This window comes from Xiphias gladius, chromosome 15 (genome assembly GCF_016859285.1).
Source record: "Xiphias gladius isolate SHS-SW01 ecotype Sanya breed wild chromosome 15, ASM1685928v1, whole genome shotgun sequence".
Lineage (NCBI taxonomy): Eukaryota > Metazoa > Chordata > Actinopteri > Istiophoriformes > Xiphiidae > Xiphias > Xiphias gladius.
This window is the reverse complement of record NC_053414.1, coordinates 32,663,307-32,680,776: the sequence shown is the minus strand read 5'-3', so window position 1 is coordinate 32,680,776 and position 17,470 is coordinate 32,663,307. Positions and strand designations below refer to the sequence as shown.

Genomic DNA, 17,470 nt, shown 5'->3' with positions numbered 1-17,470 from the left:
CAATTGAGGAAGTTGTTTCGATTTTTGCCCATTCCATCTACCTTTTCTGATGTGATACTTCAAAATGTGCATAAAAATACGTTGATGGAAACAAGGCTAGTTATAAATTGGTATCACACAATTAATTTCCACAGCTGGGCAGCATCAAACAAGCATGCAACCAGGGGTGAAAGGAGGGTTGACTGATGGACCGCAGATTCGGGTCACTGCGTTGGTCTTAATATGCTATTAGGCAGTATAGCACTAGGGCTAGATAAAAATATCAATATTCCACTGAATTAAAATTTTTATTTGAATATCAATTCTTAAAATCCCAAGACTGATCCTTGCATTTGTACCTTTTCTCAGTAAACATGTACCGAGAAGAGGCACATATGTTCTACAAATGTTCCTAAGAGAATGACAAATAACTCGCTAATAACTCGTGCAACTCAATAAGACAATGAGCCTCTTCCTGTGTTTGCGAAAGCCAACAGGAGCTAGCTAACACTTAACACTGGCTCTTCGCTATGATGCTGAATAATAATCCAAGCTCAAAAGCCAGCCTAGATAGTTAGCTAGCTGAGTAGGTAGGATGGGCAGCCTAGTTAAGATAAGGCTTGAAAGCTAAAGATGTTTAGTTACCTTGCCTGTGTACTGCTTATGTACATGACCAGCCTCTACTTGATGGATTCAATATTACTGTTAACATTGCTGTTATTCTTACAAGAGCAAGCTGTTTAAATATATAGCAGCTGTTGATATTGCTTGCTTAAGAGGCAGAGGGCATGAGATTGGCTGAAAGGTGAGAGGGCAAGGACAACACCACTATCTTGAAAAGTGACATGAAATTTTATTTTATGACATGAAATAAAAGTGTCACGGGGAAAAATCCCAATGTAAAAAAACAGACTGTTGAAAAAGAGCATTAAAAAATGTCCGTAAGGAAATAATGGTATATCCAACAAAATTTGGTTATTATGAAAATGAATGATGAAATAACATTTCATAATAATCAGTTTGGTTGATCCATTTGCCGACGAGTGGACAAGCACTTGTCTGATACCACTAATCAATGTTTCTGTAACAGATCTATGTAGTGACTTTAAAACCTGTCCTGCAAGTGTACTGTTGAAGCCGTTGTTTGCGATTATAATCCTGCCAGCGGCTTTGTAATCCATCATGGAACCTGATGTTATTTTTAGATATAACAAAAAAAAAAAAAGATAAATCAGTGATTATTCATCTATTATTTACAGTAAAAAAACTGTCACCTGATGAATGAAACTGATGGCAGCCATATAGACTATCTCGACCAATCATAAATTGTATGTAAAGAGCTGTGCCAATGAGAGTCACAAAATGGCAGATCGCCGATTTACAAACATGATTGGAGAGGTCTATGCTGTGTCTCTAGCATTTAGAAATTTAGTGTAGCACAAAAGCACCTTTCAGAGACAAAATAATCTGTAAATATTGTAATCTGAAAGTAATTCTGTTTGGTTTTATGGTGTGTTCGCAAGAGAATACTGTCAAAACAAACACAATTCAATGAAACTATATATGTAAATTCATAACTAAATATTAACAACATCTTCTTTTAATCAACTTTAACATTTAGGGACCTTTTTTGCAGCATGGCACCACTGGAAAATCGAGTGCACTCTAGAAGATAAAAATGTAAAAAAGTTCTGCCTGTGTATTTAGATAGAGATAGAGATTCAAGGCACTTGAATTATTTTAAATGATTTAATCATATGATTATATAATTTGTAATGTCTTATTTATTTAATATCCACCTAAAGTTGGCACGTCTTGTGTATAAGATTAATTTGCTTCACAGTCAAAAGGAAGAATTATTTTTTACTCATATAAGCTCTACAGTCAAGGACAGAAGCAAAGCCATGGTGTGGCTGATGTTCACATTAGAGAGGCCGCAGGAAAGTGAGAGAAGAGATTAACAAAGAATGAAAGCAAAAATTTGAGTATAGAAGTCAAAGGTGGTAAATGTTGAAGAAGCAGTGAAGTGTTCTCTAATAGACACATTTGCAATGTATGTTCATGTTGGTCCAAGCAATATATCACTTCCCAACTTCCTTTTGGGTTGAGATTTTACACACACAGACTACAGTACAACAGCAAATACGCATACTTTTCTTCACCAATTAGACTGCTTTTACTATAACCAACAGCAACCAAGAGACACATACCGCTAATGTGCTGAAAAACACTACATTTGACATTTTTGGTGTAGTGTGTGTGTGTGTGTGCATGTATGTATGTATGCGTGTGTGTGTGTGTGTGTGTGTGTGTGTGTGTGTGTGTGTGTGTGTGTGTGTGTGTGTGTGTGTGTGTGGAAATAAACAGCCAGCAAGAGACCCACACTTTCAGTGCACGGTGGCAATGACTTTTTACAATTATGCACGCACACATGTTGCTGTATGCCTGGTTACATTAAAAGCAATGCCATCTTTGTGTGTTTTTGGACATCCACAGTCACAAACTGCTCCTGTGTTATTGAGTGAGCTCCCGTATGCCCTGTTAAAGTTACTGCATTACACTGTTAATACAAACTCAAAACTTGTCTAGCACTCTAACTTTTCAGTGGACAGAAACCCTTCTTTAATAAACTAGGCATTTATTTTGAAATATATGCAGGCATACCACATCCAACAACAGCTGGACTGATTAAATGATGACTAGGCAAAGTGAATGAGAATGAATGAATCAAACTGTGTCAGTTTGAACCCTGTAAAACATGCTTGGTACATTCCTTGTAAATATTCTCTTACAACAAAGTGTATAACAGTAGATGACACTACGTTGAGAGTTTATCCACCCTTGTTTTTCCCGGGCCTGTATTTGGGGGACAGCCTTGTTTTGATTGTGTCCAACCATTATCGGAGACACAGCTTTTAATTGACTACCGATTTTTATTTGAGGAAATATGGTATAAATACGGTATAATTTATGTTTTGGAATGTCTCTCTCGGGGTTTCAGGTTGAATACACTTTTTTGTTGCTTTCAGCTCTGTTTTTGTTAAGGGTATTTGTTGAGCTTGAGCTCTATAGAACTAGGCTACAGTATGTAGGCCTACGTCATGCAATTATTTATTTTCAATTAACAGCTGTTAAAACCCTGTGTGTGTAGTTGCCTGGTTTGAATAAACACAAATTTAACTTGGTTGTAATTTCCCCCCTTTTTCGAATGTGAGTCCGTTCCAACAGAAATCACTAATGAATATAAACAAAAATGTCTCAATGCAGACATGTGTTGAACGGACTATTAGAATCATCATACAGGTGTGACTGTATGTATCATCAAAGTGAGATGTGGACATGCGGAGTTCCATGGATTTTTCGTTTAGTAGTGGGTGGCATTTCAAATAGTGAAACAAAATTTGGATCCAGTGCTGTTTTTTTTATTTTCGGAACCAATTCGTCTTCCTCCATCTTCTATTACTGTTTCCGAACTCAACAATTATGAACTCACTTTGGTACTTCACTTCTTTCTCTCTCTCCAGGCTCTTTCCCTGTTCCCTCCAGATATAAAAAACACATGTTTCACCTGTTTAGGTCACTCACACTAGCCCAGGAGAGTGGTCTGGATGGGCAGGTGAGTGTGTGTGAACTATGCATTAGTTTTTTTTTCTTTTTGTGTTTGTCAGAGGGAGCGAGTCATAGGAGAGAGCGAGAGAAGCGAAACGCCAAAGCGAATCTGATGCTGGCAGCTTAAAAAAATTACATGACAATTTGCACTCGATGTTGGTGGTAGAGTCATTTACTACATCCCACGTAGGACAAACCACAATACATCAGGTATATTTGAGATATCACCCACCCCTAATGAGGACACATTTTTTTCTGCTGATATTGATGGCAGCTTTGCAATGACAGTAAAGCAGCTGGTTCTACCAGTATCTTGTATGTTTTTAATAATATGTGAACTGTGTGAGCTAGGTCAAAGACAAATTTCATTTGCCTGGCAGTGGACAATAAATTTTTTCTGATTCTGATTCTGATATGAGACTTAAAGTCAAACAACTTTAAAGGTCTCAATATAAAATGATGCAAAACAAAATTAATAATTTTGATCTCCTCAGTCTTTATCAAATCTTTCATCTGATTTTTACCCATTTTTGATAGTCAAAGTAAAAACATAAATGCACACAATTTGTACATCCATATTGCAAATGCTTGTACACTTCTGAAAACAACATCCTTTTTTTTTTTCCCTCTCAGCACTGGCCACAACCAGACCATAGATGAGACGATCAAACCACCATTATTGAAATGTCATGAACCCCTGCACTTTTTATTCTCTTTCTCATTAAAAAACATACATTCGTTGCTCTTGCTGCACATTATACAAGTGTCAAAAATGTTGAATGTGAATAGTGTGAATAGTCATCATGTATAAAAAAAGAATTCAGATTTGTAGCATTTCTCCAATGTGATTTTTGCTATGTATCTGCATTAGTGTGAAACGGCCAATTATCGTCCAAAAAAATGTATTTTATCGATTTTGTATTTACACCAACACTCAATCACACAATTGTTCCCTTTCTCTCACTCTCACAAACACTCCACAAACATGTGAGGTAAAGTGTTGCAGTTAATGTCCGATAATATCAATAATACAAGTGTGTGTTTCTGCATATGTGTGAATGGCTGAAAAGGCAAAAGTGAGAGTAACTGACTTTGTGTGTCAGTGAGAGGAAGGGGAGACAATCTTACTATGTTGTGTGTGTTGTGTGGTAATATCAGGTAAGCCTCACTAAATCTACATCAACTGAAAGAGTCCTTTAAATTCGGCAATTAATTAATGCCATGCTTGTGTGGGTTAAAAACATTATTTTTTGGTGCAAGGGTGAAGAGATCAAACCTGTCCACTGCTCAAGTTCCATGTCCCCAGTAGTAACCCATTTAAAGCTGCATCTAATGGAATGACTATCATTATTTACAGTAGCTTTAACACACTATGCAATGTACAGTTTACAAAACTAGAACACTCCATAAATGCAATCAGTACCTGATGAATATACACCCGTTGCACACCTTTTACACATAGACACACACATACACACACAACACAAAATCGGGTTTTATAAAAATTTACAGGATAATTTGTTGACTTCCATTAATTTCTACAATGTGCTGAATGCAACTGTGAATGCCAATTAACGGCAATTTTGTCACTTACGCTACGCTGCTGTGTAAAACAGTTCCGAGACACAGGTTCTCCTTTTATTCAGAGGGGGATATGCAAATATTTTTTGTTAAATGAAATATTTTAATATTTTGTTAAATACAATATGTCGCAGACATAGCTATCCAGCTTGTGGTGTTTTTTTTTAGTTCAAAAATAACAATATCGTCAATACCCTACAATGAAAGCTTTATTAATTCATTTCACTTAACTACAATTACAAACTCAGCTGTCAAAACTGAGGACTTCTGTACCAAATCACAAAACAGACGCATGGCAGCATTAGGTGCCTGAAACATGGGTTTCAGCATCCCTCACGAAACTCTGAGGAAAAATTAAAATATTTTGTTTCCCCCGAATTTTCAGCTAAGATTTAGGCTTAGTAACATACAAACAAACGCACACACAGGCTCTGTTGTTGGACAAAGAGTCCATTTATGAAGCTCCAGGTAGCTTTCATCAGCTGGATCTTCAGTTTGAGCACTCCCTGGATAAAACACACATGCATAAACACACAGACACAGACACACACACACACACTATGCGGATGAATCTTCAGTTTGAGGGCTCTCATGGTAATTATTGAAAATACACACATACAGTAGAAAGCGCCCAAAGGGTGCATATGCACAGGAATTCACAAACACAGCATTCTTTCAAGCCCGTACACAAGCATACAACAAGCACACACACACAGTCACTTAGTTCTGTTAAATGCACAGAATGGCAACATAAATAGCTAAACACACACACAATATCTTGCTGTTATCATCCAGTAATGTGTGTGTGTGTGTGTGCATGCGCATGTGTGTGTTAGGGGTGGGCTATACTGACCAAAAATCACATCTCAGTATTTTTTGGCTGAATGGCGGTACATGATGTATATCTTGTTTTTTTCTACTTAGTGGGCTAAATGTTCAGTTGTAAGTCAAGGCGACATGACTTAAACATGAGATACCCCGAGTACTTTTATCAAAACTGACTGTGATCAAAATAAAATGCAAAGACAGAGTTTTTTCCCTGTTTGAAAATATACAGCTGCAAAGCATGTTAATAAAAAATTATTTAAAATAAGTAGCCTATATTAAATAAAAATAGACCTATCCAGTGTTTCCCACAGGATGAAAATTTACATGTGGTGGTGGGCGGTGCTGTGTGTGACGATGTGCATGCAGAGACTCATGCAGTTTAGAGGGGGACAATGTAAACCAGGTTTTTTTTTGTATCTAGAATTTACAGATGCCCCATAAACGCCTCACATGCAGACAATCGTGTAGATGCTACAATTTTCCGCTATTCCCTAAACGCCTCACATGCAGAAGCCTTTAGTCCCCACACAATTACTGCAGCACACGCAACTCAGACAGGTGCGTGGCCAAAAAGGATTTAGTTTGAAAAGAGTGCAATCTGGCGTTCTAGTGTGAGATTTTAGTCAGTGTAAACCGAGGGATTTTATCAACCTGGAGGGGAGTCAAAACTCCCTGATGTAGGCTCGATGCCGAAACGTATCTGTTTGCGTTTAGGTTTATCATGACCATGTTATGAAAATAAAAGGTATTTCAATTGTTTAAAAAAGAGAGTGCAATGGGGCTTTAATGGATTTTTGTCTACATGTATCCCATCCAAAGAGTACCTCAAACAAACAAACTTTGAGTCCAGGGAGTGCTCCTACCCAAACATTTATTTATTTATTTATTTTAAATATTTGCATATTGAGCATAAAATGTTCATCCAATTTGCTGATTTCTTTAAAAACGAGTTTATTTCTTATATGTTAGAATCATTTGATTGCCCTGTGGCCAAGCCAACCCACCGTAAATACATGGCAGTGTTGCACTTATAAGAAGCGTACGTCCACAGACAATATATTTCTCCTCTGCAAAATCAAAGGCCAAATCAAGACATTCTGGACCTGATACAGTCATTCACAATGACTTTCGATGACTGAAAAGTCTTAAATTGCTGGCTTGCCAGAGAACAACATGGCAAAATTACAGAAAGATCAGATATAGATGTTTTGCAGTCTTAGACTACTTGTAATGTGGTCAGTCTGAAGGTACTATAGTCATGTGTGGGACAACTATTGATCAACCAGTTAAACATAAAAAAAATAACCAGCATGAACTATATTAGAATATGTAACAAAAAACGGAATGGAATCCATTTTCAGAGGATTGTCCAGGTGTACTGTAAGAAAATAAACTGTGGCAAATGCCTGCCTAGAAGGCAAGAAAAATGTCAAAAATCTAACACGTAAAAAAAGCTGAAATTGTTCTTTTAAGAGCTGCAGACCATAAAGTAATTTCATTCTGAATTTACGTATTGTTATAGTGTCCAATGATGGATAAATGCTTTTTTGTAAGTGTTTCTACTCTTGTTAAAACCTTATTCACAGAGCTTCTCATGTTTTAAAACATGGTCAAATCCATAAACGATGGTGTAAAAGTAATATAAAAATAGAGGTAAATAGATAGCTTTTCTGCCCATACCAATGATACCTACAGGTGAACGGAAATAACTCTCTGAAAACATTTCTTAACTTTCCATCATCCCAAAAATTGTGCTGCAAAAGAAATAGTATTAATTGGTATGTACTGAATACTGCATTTAATATCATTTAATCTGAACCCATACGCTGGCATATACCTGTCTGTTATCTGTTCTATTAAACCTGGAATTGTCACACAAAATTGTTTTAAGTACAAAATGTTTTCAACAGTGTTTTCTCAAGCAATAATACAAAATATCTGTTTAAATTACAATCTGCTCACTTCTTCTTCTGTTTAGTGAGGAGGCTGCCCGAGCCATCTGTGAAACTAACAGTGGTGTACAATACACTACCACAATGCTACAGTGTCTTTGCTAACACAAATCCCAATTCATTTTACCTTCTTCTTTAGCCTGTTTGCTATAACTAATACTTAATTTAACAAATTAAAATGGACAGTTTTTGTACTTAAGGTACCAGTAAATATCCATTTAACGCCTCTACAGTAGAGATTGTAGAGGGTTAGAGATTTTCTTTGAAGAACAGTACCACAGCCTTGTTTGGTATAATACAGCCACTGAAAATGAAAAGACAAAACATACATGACAAAACTGTGGAATCTGTATCACACATGTTCATACATATAAGCCAGTTTCTAGATGCACATAGTATCCAGACTCAGAACACTGTATCAGTATTATATTAATATATCACTCTACAGTAAATCTCTGAATATATGTACATTGCAATGTGAGCAGCAATTATATACCCCTATACAACACTTCCTTTCCCATACAAGCGGACAACTACAGCCATTTTATCACATGTCTCATGATGAGTGTGAAATGATGATAATTATGAAATGTATAGTGAACTTAACAACCCAAATTCTCCACATTCATTAATCAATACCATTTTATCAATGGCACTCGCTGTGCAAAAACAGCCAGATTCAAAGAGCATCAAAAACAACAATAGTGATTTGGAGATTTCTTTTAATAAAAAAAAGATAAGAGTTTTTTTTATGGATTATTTTACTCAAGGTCACTGTTAACACAGGTTTCCCTTTCACAGTTCCCCTAGTAACAGCCCCACTAGTGTTGTACAGTAACTACAGAAGCTCCAGTTTCTGAAGACGAGTGCTGCAATTCTGCTACTATTTCCATAAATTATTGTGCAAGGTTTTCCATGAAATTTAACTTTAACAACATATGTACTTATCCCAAAGCATAATAATTGAATGGGACAAAGATATTGTTAGTACCTGTCTTCGAGTGCTGTCAAGAGACCAAGGACATGCAGTCTGTATTTGAAAACCCACAGAGAAGAAGAAAAGGCAAGACAAAGTGTCACACTTCACTGCAATTAGAGGTCAAAGCAGTGGGTAAGTTCATAAATTAAGTGTGAGAAATATACAAAATAGAGTGCACATTTGTAAAAACTACAGAGTGCAAAAATACCTGTTGTACATTATACATGAGGGTAAATAAGAACATTACAGGATCTACATGGGTTAACTGCCCAAACAGAGCCACAGGAAATGCAAGAGACAGGAAATGTGAAGTACAATTTGAGCGAAAGCCACTCAATGTCTACCTTACCACTTTTGCCCTCTCTAGTGTGAATTCCTGTGATTACAATATTTCATACCTTTACCTTTTACTCGCATTCACACACACACACACACACACACACACACACATACACATACACACACCTTCCCCACAGTCACGAGATAAGACAAGAGTCTATCAGAGGTTATTCCCTAAAATTTACCGCAGGCACAAAGTGGGGGCTTATTTGTAATCTACACCAGAACAGAGTTTAAACTGTTCGAATTGTAACAATCTATCATATCATATGCCCCTGGTTTTTGTAATTGTCACAGTTACAGACTGCAGGAGAAAGACAGTTATAATAAAAGGTTTCACCTGTATTACAGTACCTCCCCAGTTCTAAAAAGAATGAATAAAGTCAGCAGTGAACATGTTTCCATACAGCAGTGAGGATATTTATTAAATCAAATTGGAAATTTGTATACTAAATTGTCTTTTCAATTTGGAAACATGTACGTGAAAACATTTGAGAAGGCCCTTATTAGTAGGCAGATATAAATGGCATTTTTTTCCCACTTGCAATCAGTTTGATATGCATTTGTATTTTCGTTTCATTTGGTTTTTCTTCTTTTGCTCAGCCCACTCCGAAGCCCAGCTCCTCTCCTCTTAATCTGACCTTTAAATTTCCCAGCGCATACACTAAAATAACAAGGCTAGACTGTGAAACGGATCGCATTTATCAGACAATCTGAGTATCGGTCTCTGAATTTGTACAATAAAACACGTTATGAACTGTGTATCTACCAACGAGCCAAATCTCAAATACATGGAGAACACTGTGTTTACCATTCGAAAGCAGGACGCTTCACTAACTCTGACTTAACGGCAATGGCTACCTGCCTAGTGATGGAAGATTCAAGGCTTGCTCATAATTTTCAAGAAACAGGTCACCGTTCGGCACATGGCTAACTGGCTTAGAAGCGCTTAACCGATTTCTGCAAAATCAACTTTTGAACAGGTTCTCATTGCTGGCTCCTCCGCTCGTCTCGTTCTACGAGACGCTGGGAAACAAGCCAGCCAATTCGAAAAGTTACAACTTTATCAAACAAGTGGCGTTCTCTTATTTTTACTGCTGCCGAAGTGAAGCGGCGTTAAGGATATTTTTGTTGTTCTAAAAACTTCCCTTATGTTGTACGTCTCGGTATGCCGGGCAGCGATGATCTGCCATTTTTAACGGAGAGACTGGCATCTGTCGTTAGTAGGACATTAAGTTCACCTCGGAATGCTTGGCAGATAGACTACGAGCACAGTCCAAATACATTTGTCCTGTATCATCACATTTTTGTTCTCTTGATTTCTTTTTTAGACATGTTTCGTGTTTTTGTCGGGGCTCTCCTACCTGCTCGTCCTAGTAGTGGGGATCCTCCTCTCCCAGTTTACAGCCACCTTCATGCAGCCGGTTGTTTTTCTTCCACTTTTTTTTCCACAGAAAAACTTCCTCGCCTGGTTTAACTTGCCGACTGAAAATTACAAAAAGCGCATTTACAACACCGTGTTGATGCACCGTCCTTTTTCTCTAAACGGCTTCTTCCCAATGAGCTTAATTCGAAAGCCAGAGGAAAAGTGTTGCGTCTCTCTTTACCCGCGGAGGGAGAAATTTTAAATTGGATGCTTTGTAAAAAGCAAAGCTGCGCGCACAGCAACTCAGAGAGACTCAACGAGACTAGAATATGTCCAGGGCGGCACGGCGCGCGCGGCTGTCAGAACAACGCACAAGTGAAATGAGGGTAGAAGTATCGGTTATGAAGACAGACTAAATGGCAGATTCTCCAGTCTCCACGGTGGGGAAACGGATTTAATTAACGCGTAGCCTCCCTTTCTTTTGAAAAACAAGTCACTCGGGAGGTGAACCACCTTTTCCCATTTACTCTCTGCCCTTTCCTCGCACTGTCCCGGCCGCCTGGCGCAGGCGACAGCTACAGTCAAACAGTCTGCTACACAGAAACTGGAGAGACCGAGAGGGGAACGCGCTCCGGTAAAAGGGAGAAACAAGACCCTCCTCAGTTAATGCCGCCCTCTGCAAGTGTGAGCCGGTAAGAGTGTATCTCCCCCAGCTAAAAGATAATGATACGCCAAGCTAGGCAGAAACTGAATGCTGGGGATCCCCTGCTGCGTCCAATCCTGACGTCTCTACCGGTGTGCCGGCGTGCGCCTGTGCTCTAGTGACTGTGTGTGTGTAAGTGTGTGTGAATGAATGATCGGTACGGGTGATTGTTGTGGGGTGGTGGGGGGTCAGCCTTGACTTTGAACTGCATGCCCTGACTGAGACAGGTGACGGCGGAGGGGAGAGCAGCACGGGTAGCCTACATTGTAAGACACCGGGTTAATGAGGCTTTTTTTTTTCGCTTTTGCTCTGACAGTTTATACACATACACACACATAAAAGATACAGCACAAAACTGACCACACAGCCATACTAGTTCATCCATTCAGGAATGTATAAGGATAAATACTGTGGAGGACATCAAATGAGTCTTTCAATTAAACAACAGTGTTAAATGAAAGTACTGTGTACTTTGTGTAGGCCTATAACCTATATACACACATAGATACATATACATATATGTGCACACACACAAACACACACACACACACACACACACACACACACATATATATATATATATATACACATGTGTGTGTGTGTGTGTGTGTGTGTGTGTGTGTGTGTGTGTGTGTGTGTGCTTATGTGTAAGCAAAAGTAAAAAGTACAGGGTTTGGATTATGGTATCTGGGTAGACAGGTTTATAGGGACACGGGCGAAGTTTAATTGTAAATGAAGGAGGCTGAGATTTCCTGAAATCTGAGATTCTATTAAAAAAAAAAAAGAAGAAAGTTCCAGAACAGACTCATTAATTGAACAAAAGATAATAATATATTTATTTAAAAAAAAATCAAAGTATCACATCTGTACCAAATTTTTAAAAAAGAAAAACAATCTCCCCATAAAACTCATATTGAAAATGTGCTGAAATACTCAAAGGTAATATACTATTATTTTTTATAATCATAATGTAAAATGAAGATAATATTGTTTGATAATATAACAAGTCATTTTCACAGCATTTCTCCACTTAAATACTGTGCGTGACCATGAAATTGTAAAAAGTTTTACTTAGTAATACCATCCAACCACACCTTTGCAATTTCACAACCTGAAATTGACTATTGAGTGTTAGACAAAGTGAAAGCCAGACCACATAAATTCAGAAGGATGGGTCCAAAGTCAAATATTTCAGTGCAATACATTCAGTGGTATTTAATTTCTAATAGTAAGTATTCAGTAGTGATTAAATTTCAAAATTTGATTTTGAGTTGCTGATATAATTCAAATTATAGAATGTATTTATAACAATGATTTGCTTCCATTGGACTCCAAGTTTGTTAACTCCAATTAACTTAGGGATTCACTAGAATATGGACAAGAGTAATACAAGGATTTGTGTGTTATTAAATTAGTCAAAATAAATTGTTTTTGTTCATTGTTGTAACTTAGATGAAAGACTGACCATATTTTAAGACAAGTTTATACTTAATTGCAGGTAATACCAATGGGTTCACATACTTATTGCCACTGTATGTACAAAAAATTAAATACAAAAATAAGATTCAACCAGGGTCAACTTTCATGGATGAGGCTGGCTGGCATTATTTTTTTTTTTCTTATTCTCAACAACTTCCATTAAAAACAAACATTGTGTTAGTACATTTCTCAGTTTTCTCAGACTTGGTTTTAATAGTAAAAACTTTGCTTCGAAATGTAATCTGGCTGTATACGGCCAAGGACATGTTCAAAATGGTTACCTGATGTGAGAATCAGGGGTGTACTGGAAGAGAGATTCAGCCCTGGACCTATTCATTGGGACTGGCGGGAGGGAGTGCTCAGGTCGGATCAGTGAGCCCAGCCCTGGAACACACACGCAGTATGCTCTAATGCGCACCCGAAATGTCTAGAACTCAGAGAAGACCAGTAAAGAGACAGACATCGCCGGTAAGAACTTTATGGATTTTTTGACTGTCCCACCGATGCGGCAAACCAACCGGGATTTGTCCTGGTATGTTCAATGGCCAGTACACCACTGGTTAGAACTGAAAGTTCAAGTACCAGAGTCCAAGGATGTGGTCCAAGTCTGGCCAATTTGTTATATCTCATTTCCTGTCATTTCTGGCACTATCTAATAAAAGGCATAAAATGCCCAAACTATTAAAAAAAAAAAAAAAAAAAAAAAATCCCAAGGATACTGTTACTGTTACATGAAAAAGTTGAATGTGGTCAACAAAAGGTATTCTTAGATGCCAACAAAATGCAACCATCAGCTTGTGACTTTCAAAAAGTCATGGCAAAGACTTTTGAAGGGGCCCTCCAGTAACAACATGGATCATCATGAGATCAATAGTCACAAGTTTTGACTAGTGAAATGTGTCAAAAGTAAGGGGAGAAAAAATGATATCATTTTGCAAATTGCAACTTGCATGTTAAAAATGAGGTGAAACAGGCCCCTAGGAAGATAAAACACTAGCAGTGGGTGCTCGATCAGACAAATGGCTTTCAATATTATCAATAGTATTTAATTTTATTCATTTAGTTCCTAATGCTAATTTTATTGGTATGTTTTTTTATTTTTTTTGTTTGTTTGTACGTTTGGTTGTTTTTGTTTTGTTTTGTTTTTTTCCAGGCTCTTCACATTAAAACAAAAGCTTCTGGCCTCTTATGTGAACACATTAATTGCACTGTAGGTTTTCTTGGACAACTAGTATAATTTTTGAGAAGAAATGCCCTGAACAAGGGGTTATTGATTGACAATAAGGCTTGAAACAGACCACGTATAACAGCATAATAAGCTCACAGCTGTTGTGGTGTTCTTAAAAACATAACTGCACAAATCAAACCAATTTCTCCTAGAAATTAATAATTGACAACAGCAAATTTTGCCATTTTGCATGTTTTGAGGAACATGTTTTGCAGACCAGGTTACGTTTTCTATTAACATATTGAGGAAATGTTAATCAATCTGACAATTCACAAAAATGTTGAAAAAGAATGTATCAGTAAAATGTTCAGTGACCATATGTTTTATTTGTTTTCCACCAAAATATCTGATTTCGCATTACAGTATCTGCTTGTAGTGACTGCAGCATTATTAAACTGTTTTATGGTTCTGTTAAGACTCTCACAGCACTTTGTTAGGGAAAGATCCTGGTCAGGTTTGATACAGAAAATGTCCACAGTGACTTGAGACACAGCCTGTTTATAAACACACCAAAACCACTATCTTTCCTTAAAGTTAACCAAGGCGCTTTTGTAGCCTAAATCTAACCACAGACAGGAGTCTATTGTCAGAGCTGTGTAGGCATGTGGCAGCATCAGCCTAACTGATTTAACTGAGCAATCAAATGGCACCTGATATTTATGAGCTGTTTTTTCCTTGTCACCTCTGCCTGCTCCAGTGATAGTTTTAAAGTTAAACTTAGAGCTTGAAAAAAGAATCACCATGCGTCTGTCCTTTTTGGGAATAACTTTGCTCTAAAAAAAACTGGAGTATTTCACATATTATATACAATAAATCACCTTCCTTACTTATTGGACATTAAATGATGTGTTATAGGAGTGAAAAAAAAAATCAAGCATTGATCAACCAAGTTGTAGCCCAGATAATATAATGTTGATGTACATCAAACATTCCTCATTTACATTATCACCTTTATTTTCTCTGTATTTTCTCTATACTGACTCATGCGTGCACACATAGGTGTCCACATGCAAACACCGAAACACCCACTGACGCACCACAATCTGACTCACTGACACGCTGACACAATACATCTGGGGATATTTCTGAAGGAAAAATCATGCAGATTTATTCCTCCTATGGGTCAAAAGAGAGAGAACCCTGGGGAGAGAATGAGAGAGAGATGAAGAAAGTAAGAATGAAAAACAGGGAGAGAGCGATCAAAAGTGTGTGAAAGAAAAGTACAGAATAATAATAATAAAACAGAGGGACAGAAAGAGAGCAAGGCTGTTGTACAGGACTTTTGGCCTATGAGGAGCTTTCTGTGTACATGAATACCGTGGAGGCCCTTTGACACACACGCGCACACACACACACACACGCAAAGACCGAGCATAGGCTGTGGTCGGGCTGTGTGCTGTGTACCATAGAGCGAAAGGACAGGTGTGTATTCAAGCGAAAATTCTCTCTGTGTCACTGTCAGTGTATGTGTTCATATGTGTGTGTAGCTTTGGCTAAGGGTTATGCTTGTATGTACATTCATTGCCAATGTGCACTCAGCGAAGTGCATGAGGCTCTCTCTGTCATCCACATACAAACATGCACACGCAAAAGTTTCGTCATTTTGTCAGTAATCTATGGCCTACATGATATAGCATTAAACTCTTTTTTTGTCACACACACACACACACACACCCACAGATGCTTTCACATTCCTGTCAAGTGTTAGGACAAGCCAATGTCAACCCTGTGTAGCTGCTTTGTGTGTCTTCTTTCCGTCTCTCTCTCTCTCTCTCTCTCTCTCTCTCTCTCTCTCTCTCTCTCTCTCTCTCTCACTCCTTCTCTCCCTCTTTCCCCAGGCAGAGAGGATGTACCGATGCCTTGCCAACTGGGAAATCACCCCAAATCACATGGGCACATATGCTTATGACCAATGCTATGGACATACACATCCAGCTGTAAGTCTGACCTCAATAAGTAAATTAATACTTTTAAGGCAATAATGCACATTTTTTGGAGATCATTAAGGGGGATCATTTAAGGATCATTTTGACAGTTACTACCAATTGCTACATCATTTTAGTTTGATTTAACATCTTTCCTCCTCACAACCAGTGAAATATTGCCTTTGCCTTCTGAAGCTGGAACGGAGACTCCAGAGAGCCTCTCTAGTCACACTGCTGCAAATGTAGTTTGTCCTAGACTAGGGTGGTGCTAATGGAAAGTCATGGAAACAGTAAAAATTGGTTAATCCTCTATCCTCTCTCTCTCTCTCTCTCTCTCTCTCCTCTATGTATATATATATATATATATATATATGGTATATTCTGTCCAAATTTTTAGGTTTAGGTTCAAGTGGTTAGATGGCTTGATTGAAGGAATGTTCCATTCACAGGAAAATGGACACAAATACAGCTATGAAAATACATTTGAAACCACTCTGGGATGTCACTGTGTCAACGCAGTTTCCCATGTACCTATGTACTTACAGACACCATGCACAAATTCCCATTCATATATCAATTTACCACTGGCTATACCTTGATGAACTTGCCTTCTGGGGGGCTTTAATGTGTTTTCTTAGCTGAGTGCGTGTGTGTATTTATCTCTTTTAGACACTGAGATCATTAAGGTTTTCTTTCTTTCTTTCTTTGTTTCTTTCTACCATACATAACGGGTAATCCTCACTATTCTATTTATTTTGATCCTGATGCACTTTGCTAGTGTATGTATAATCAATTTAAGGTTTTCTGCACATAGAGACAATTACATTTGCTATGCATTCACGTTGTGGCCAACATAATAACCACATCATTGAGGGTCCATTCTTTTCCTATAAGGCTGGGATCAGACTGCTTTTATTCAGCACAAATTTGACACAATGTTGTCATGGCCGACAGATTTCCAATGTCGAGCCCAAATATGAACATCAGAAAGATGAATGGGTCTTGTAGTGTGACATAATTGAAGGACAGTTATGTCCTGAAGTCTAGCATGTCAGAATTTTTCCTTTTCCTGCCTTGTTTGATTTCTCCTACAAAGAGTGCCTTCACCGTGACCAATAGGATGACAGAGCACTCTCTTAGGGTTATGTCGCCACCTGTTGCTTCGGCATGCACTTGACAGCATGTTTACAACTTCTTGCATGTTTACAATTTCTTGACCCTCCTCCCAAAAGATTGATGTTCATGGTTCTCAAAGACTGGTCGGGGTCAAACTTGTACTGTCACCACTCTCGCTAAAGAGATGCGGCAAGAATTTATGCCACTATGATTGCCTAATCTGACATGGTGATCATCGTGAAAGACAAAAACAATCATATAGTCTGATCCCTGCCTAAGCTTAATGAGCAGAGAGACTTGGTCAACAACTTTGTGTTTTGAACTGTGTTGTTTGATGTTCATGGTTCTCAAAACTGCCATGACAATATTAATTTATGTGTGAGGTA

General features: G+C 37.9%; 1 protein-coding gene across 2 annotated transcripts in view; it reads right to left on the bottom strand.

The window, feature by feature from the left end:
- LOC120799857 (teneurin-3) overlaps window positions 1–11,203 on the bottom strand; it is a 106,427-nt gene extending 95,224 nt beyond the window's left edge. For both annotated transcript variants that reach the window (XR_005708901.1, XM_040145303.1), the window contains exon 1: window positions 10,632–11,203. Coding sequence is in view for 1 of the 2 variants with exons in the window: in XM_040145303.1 (XP_040001237.1) it covers window positions 10,632–10,684 (53 nt within the window). In the remaining variant the exon portion in view is untranslated. The remainder of the gene's footprint in view (window positions 1–10,631) is intronic.
- Between the last annotated feature and the right edge of the window lie 6,267 nt (window positions 11,204–17,470).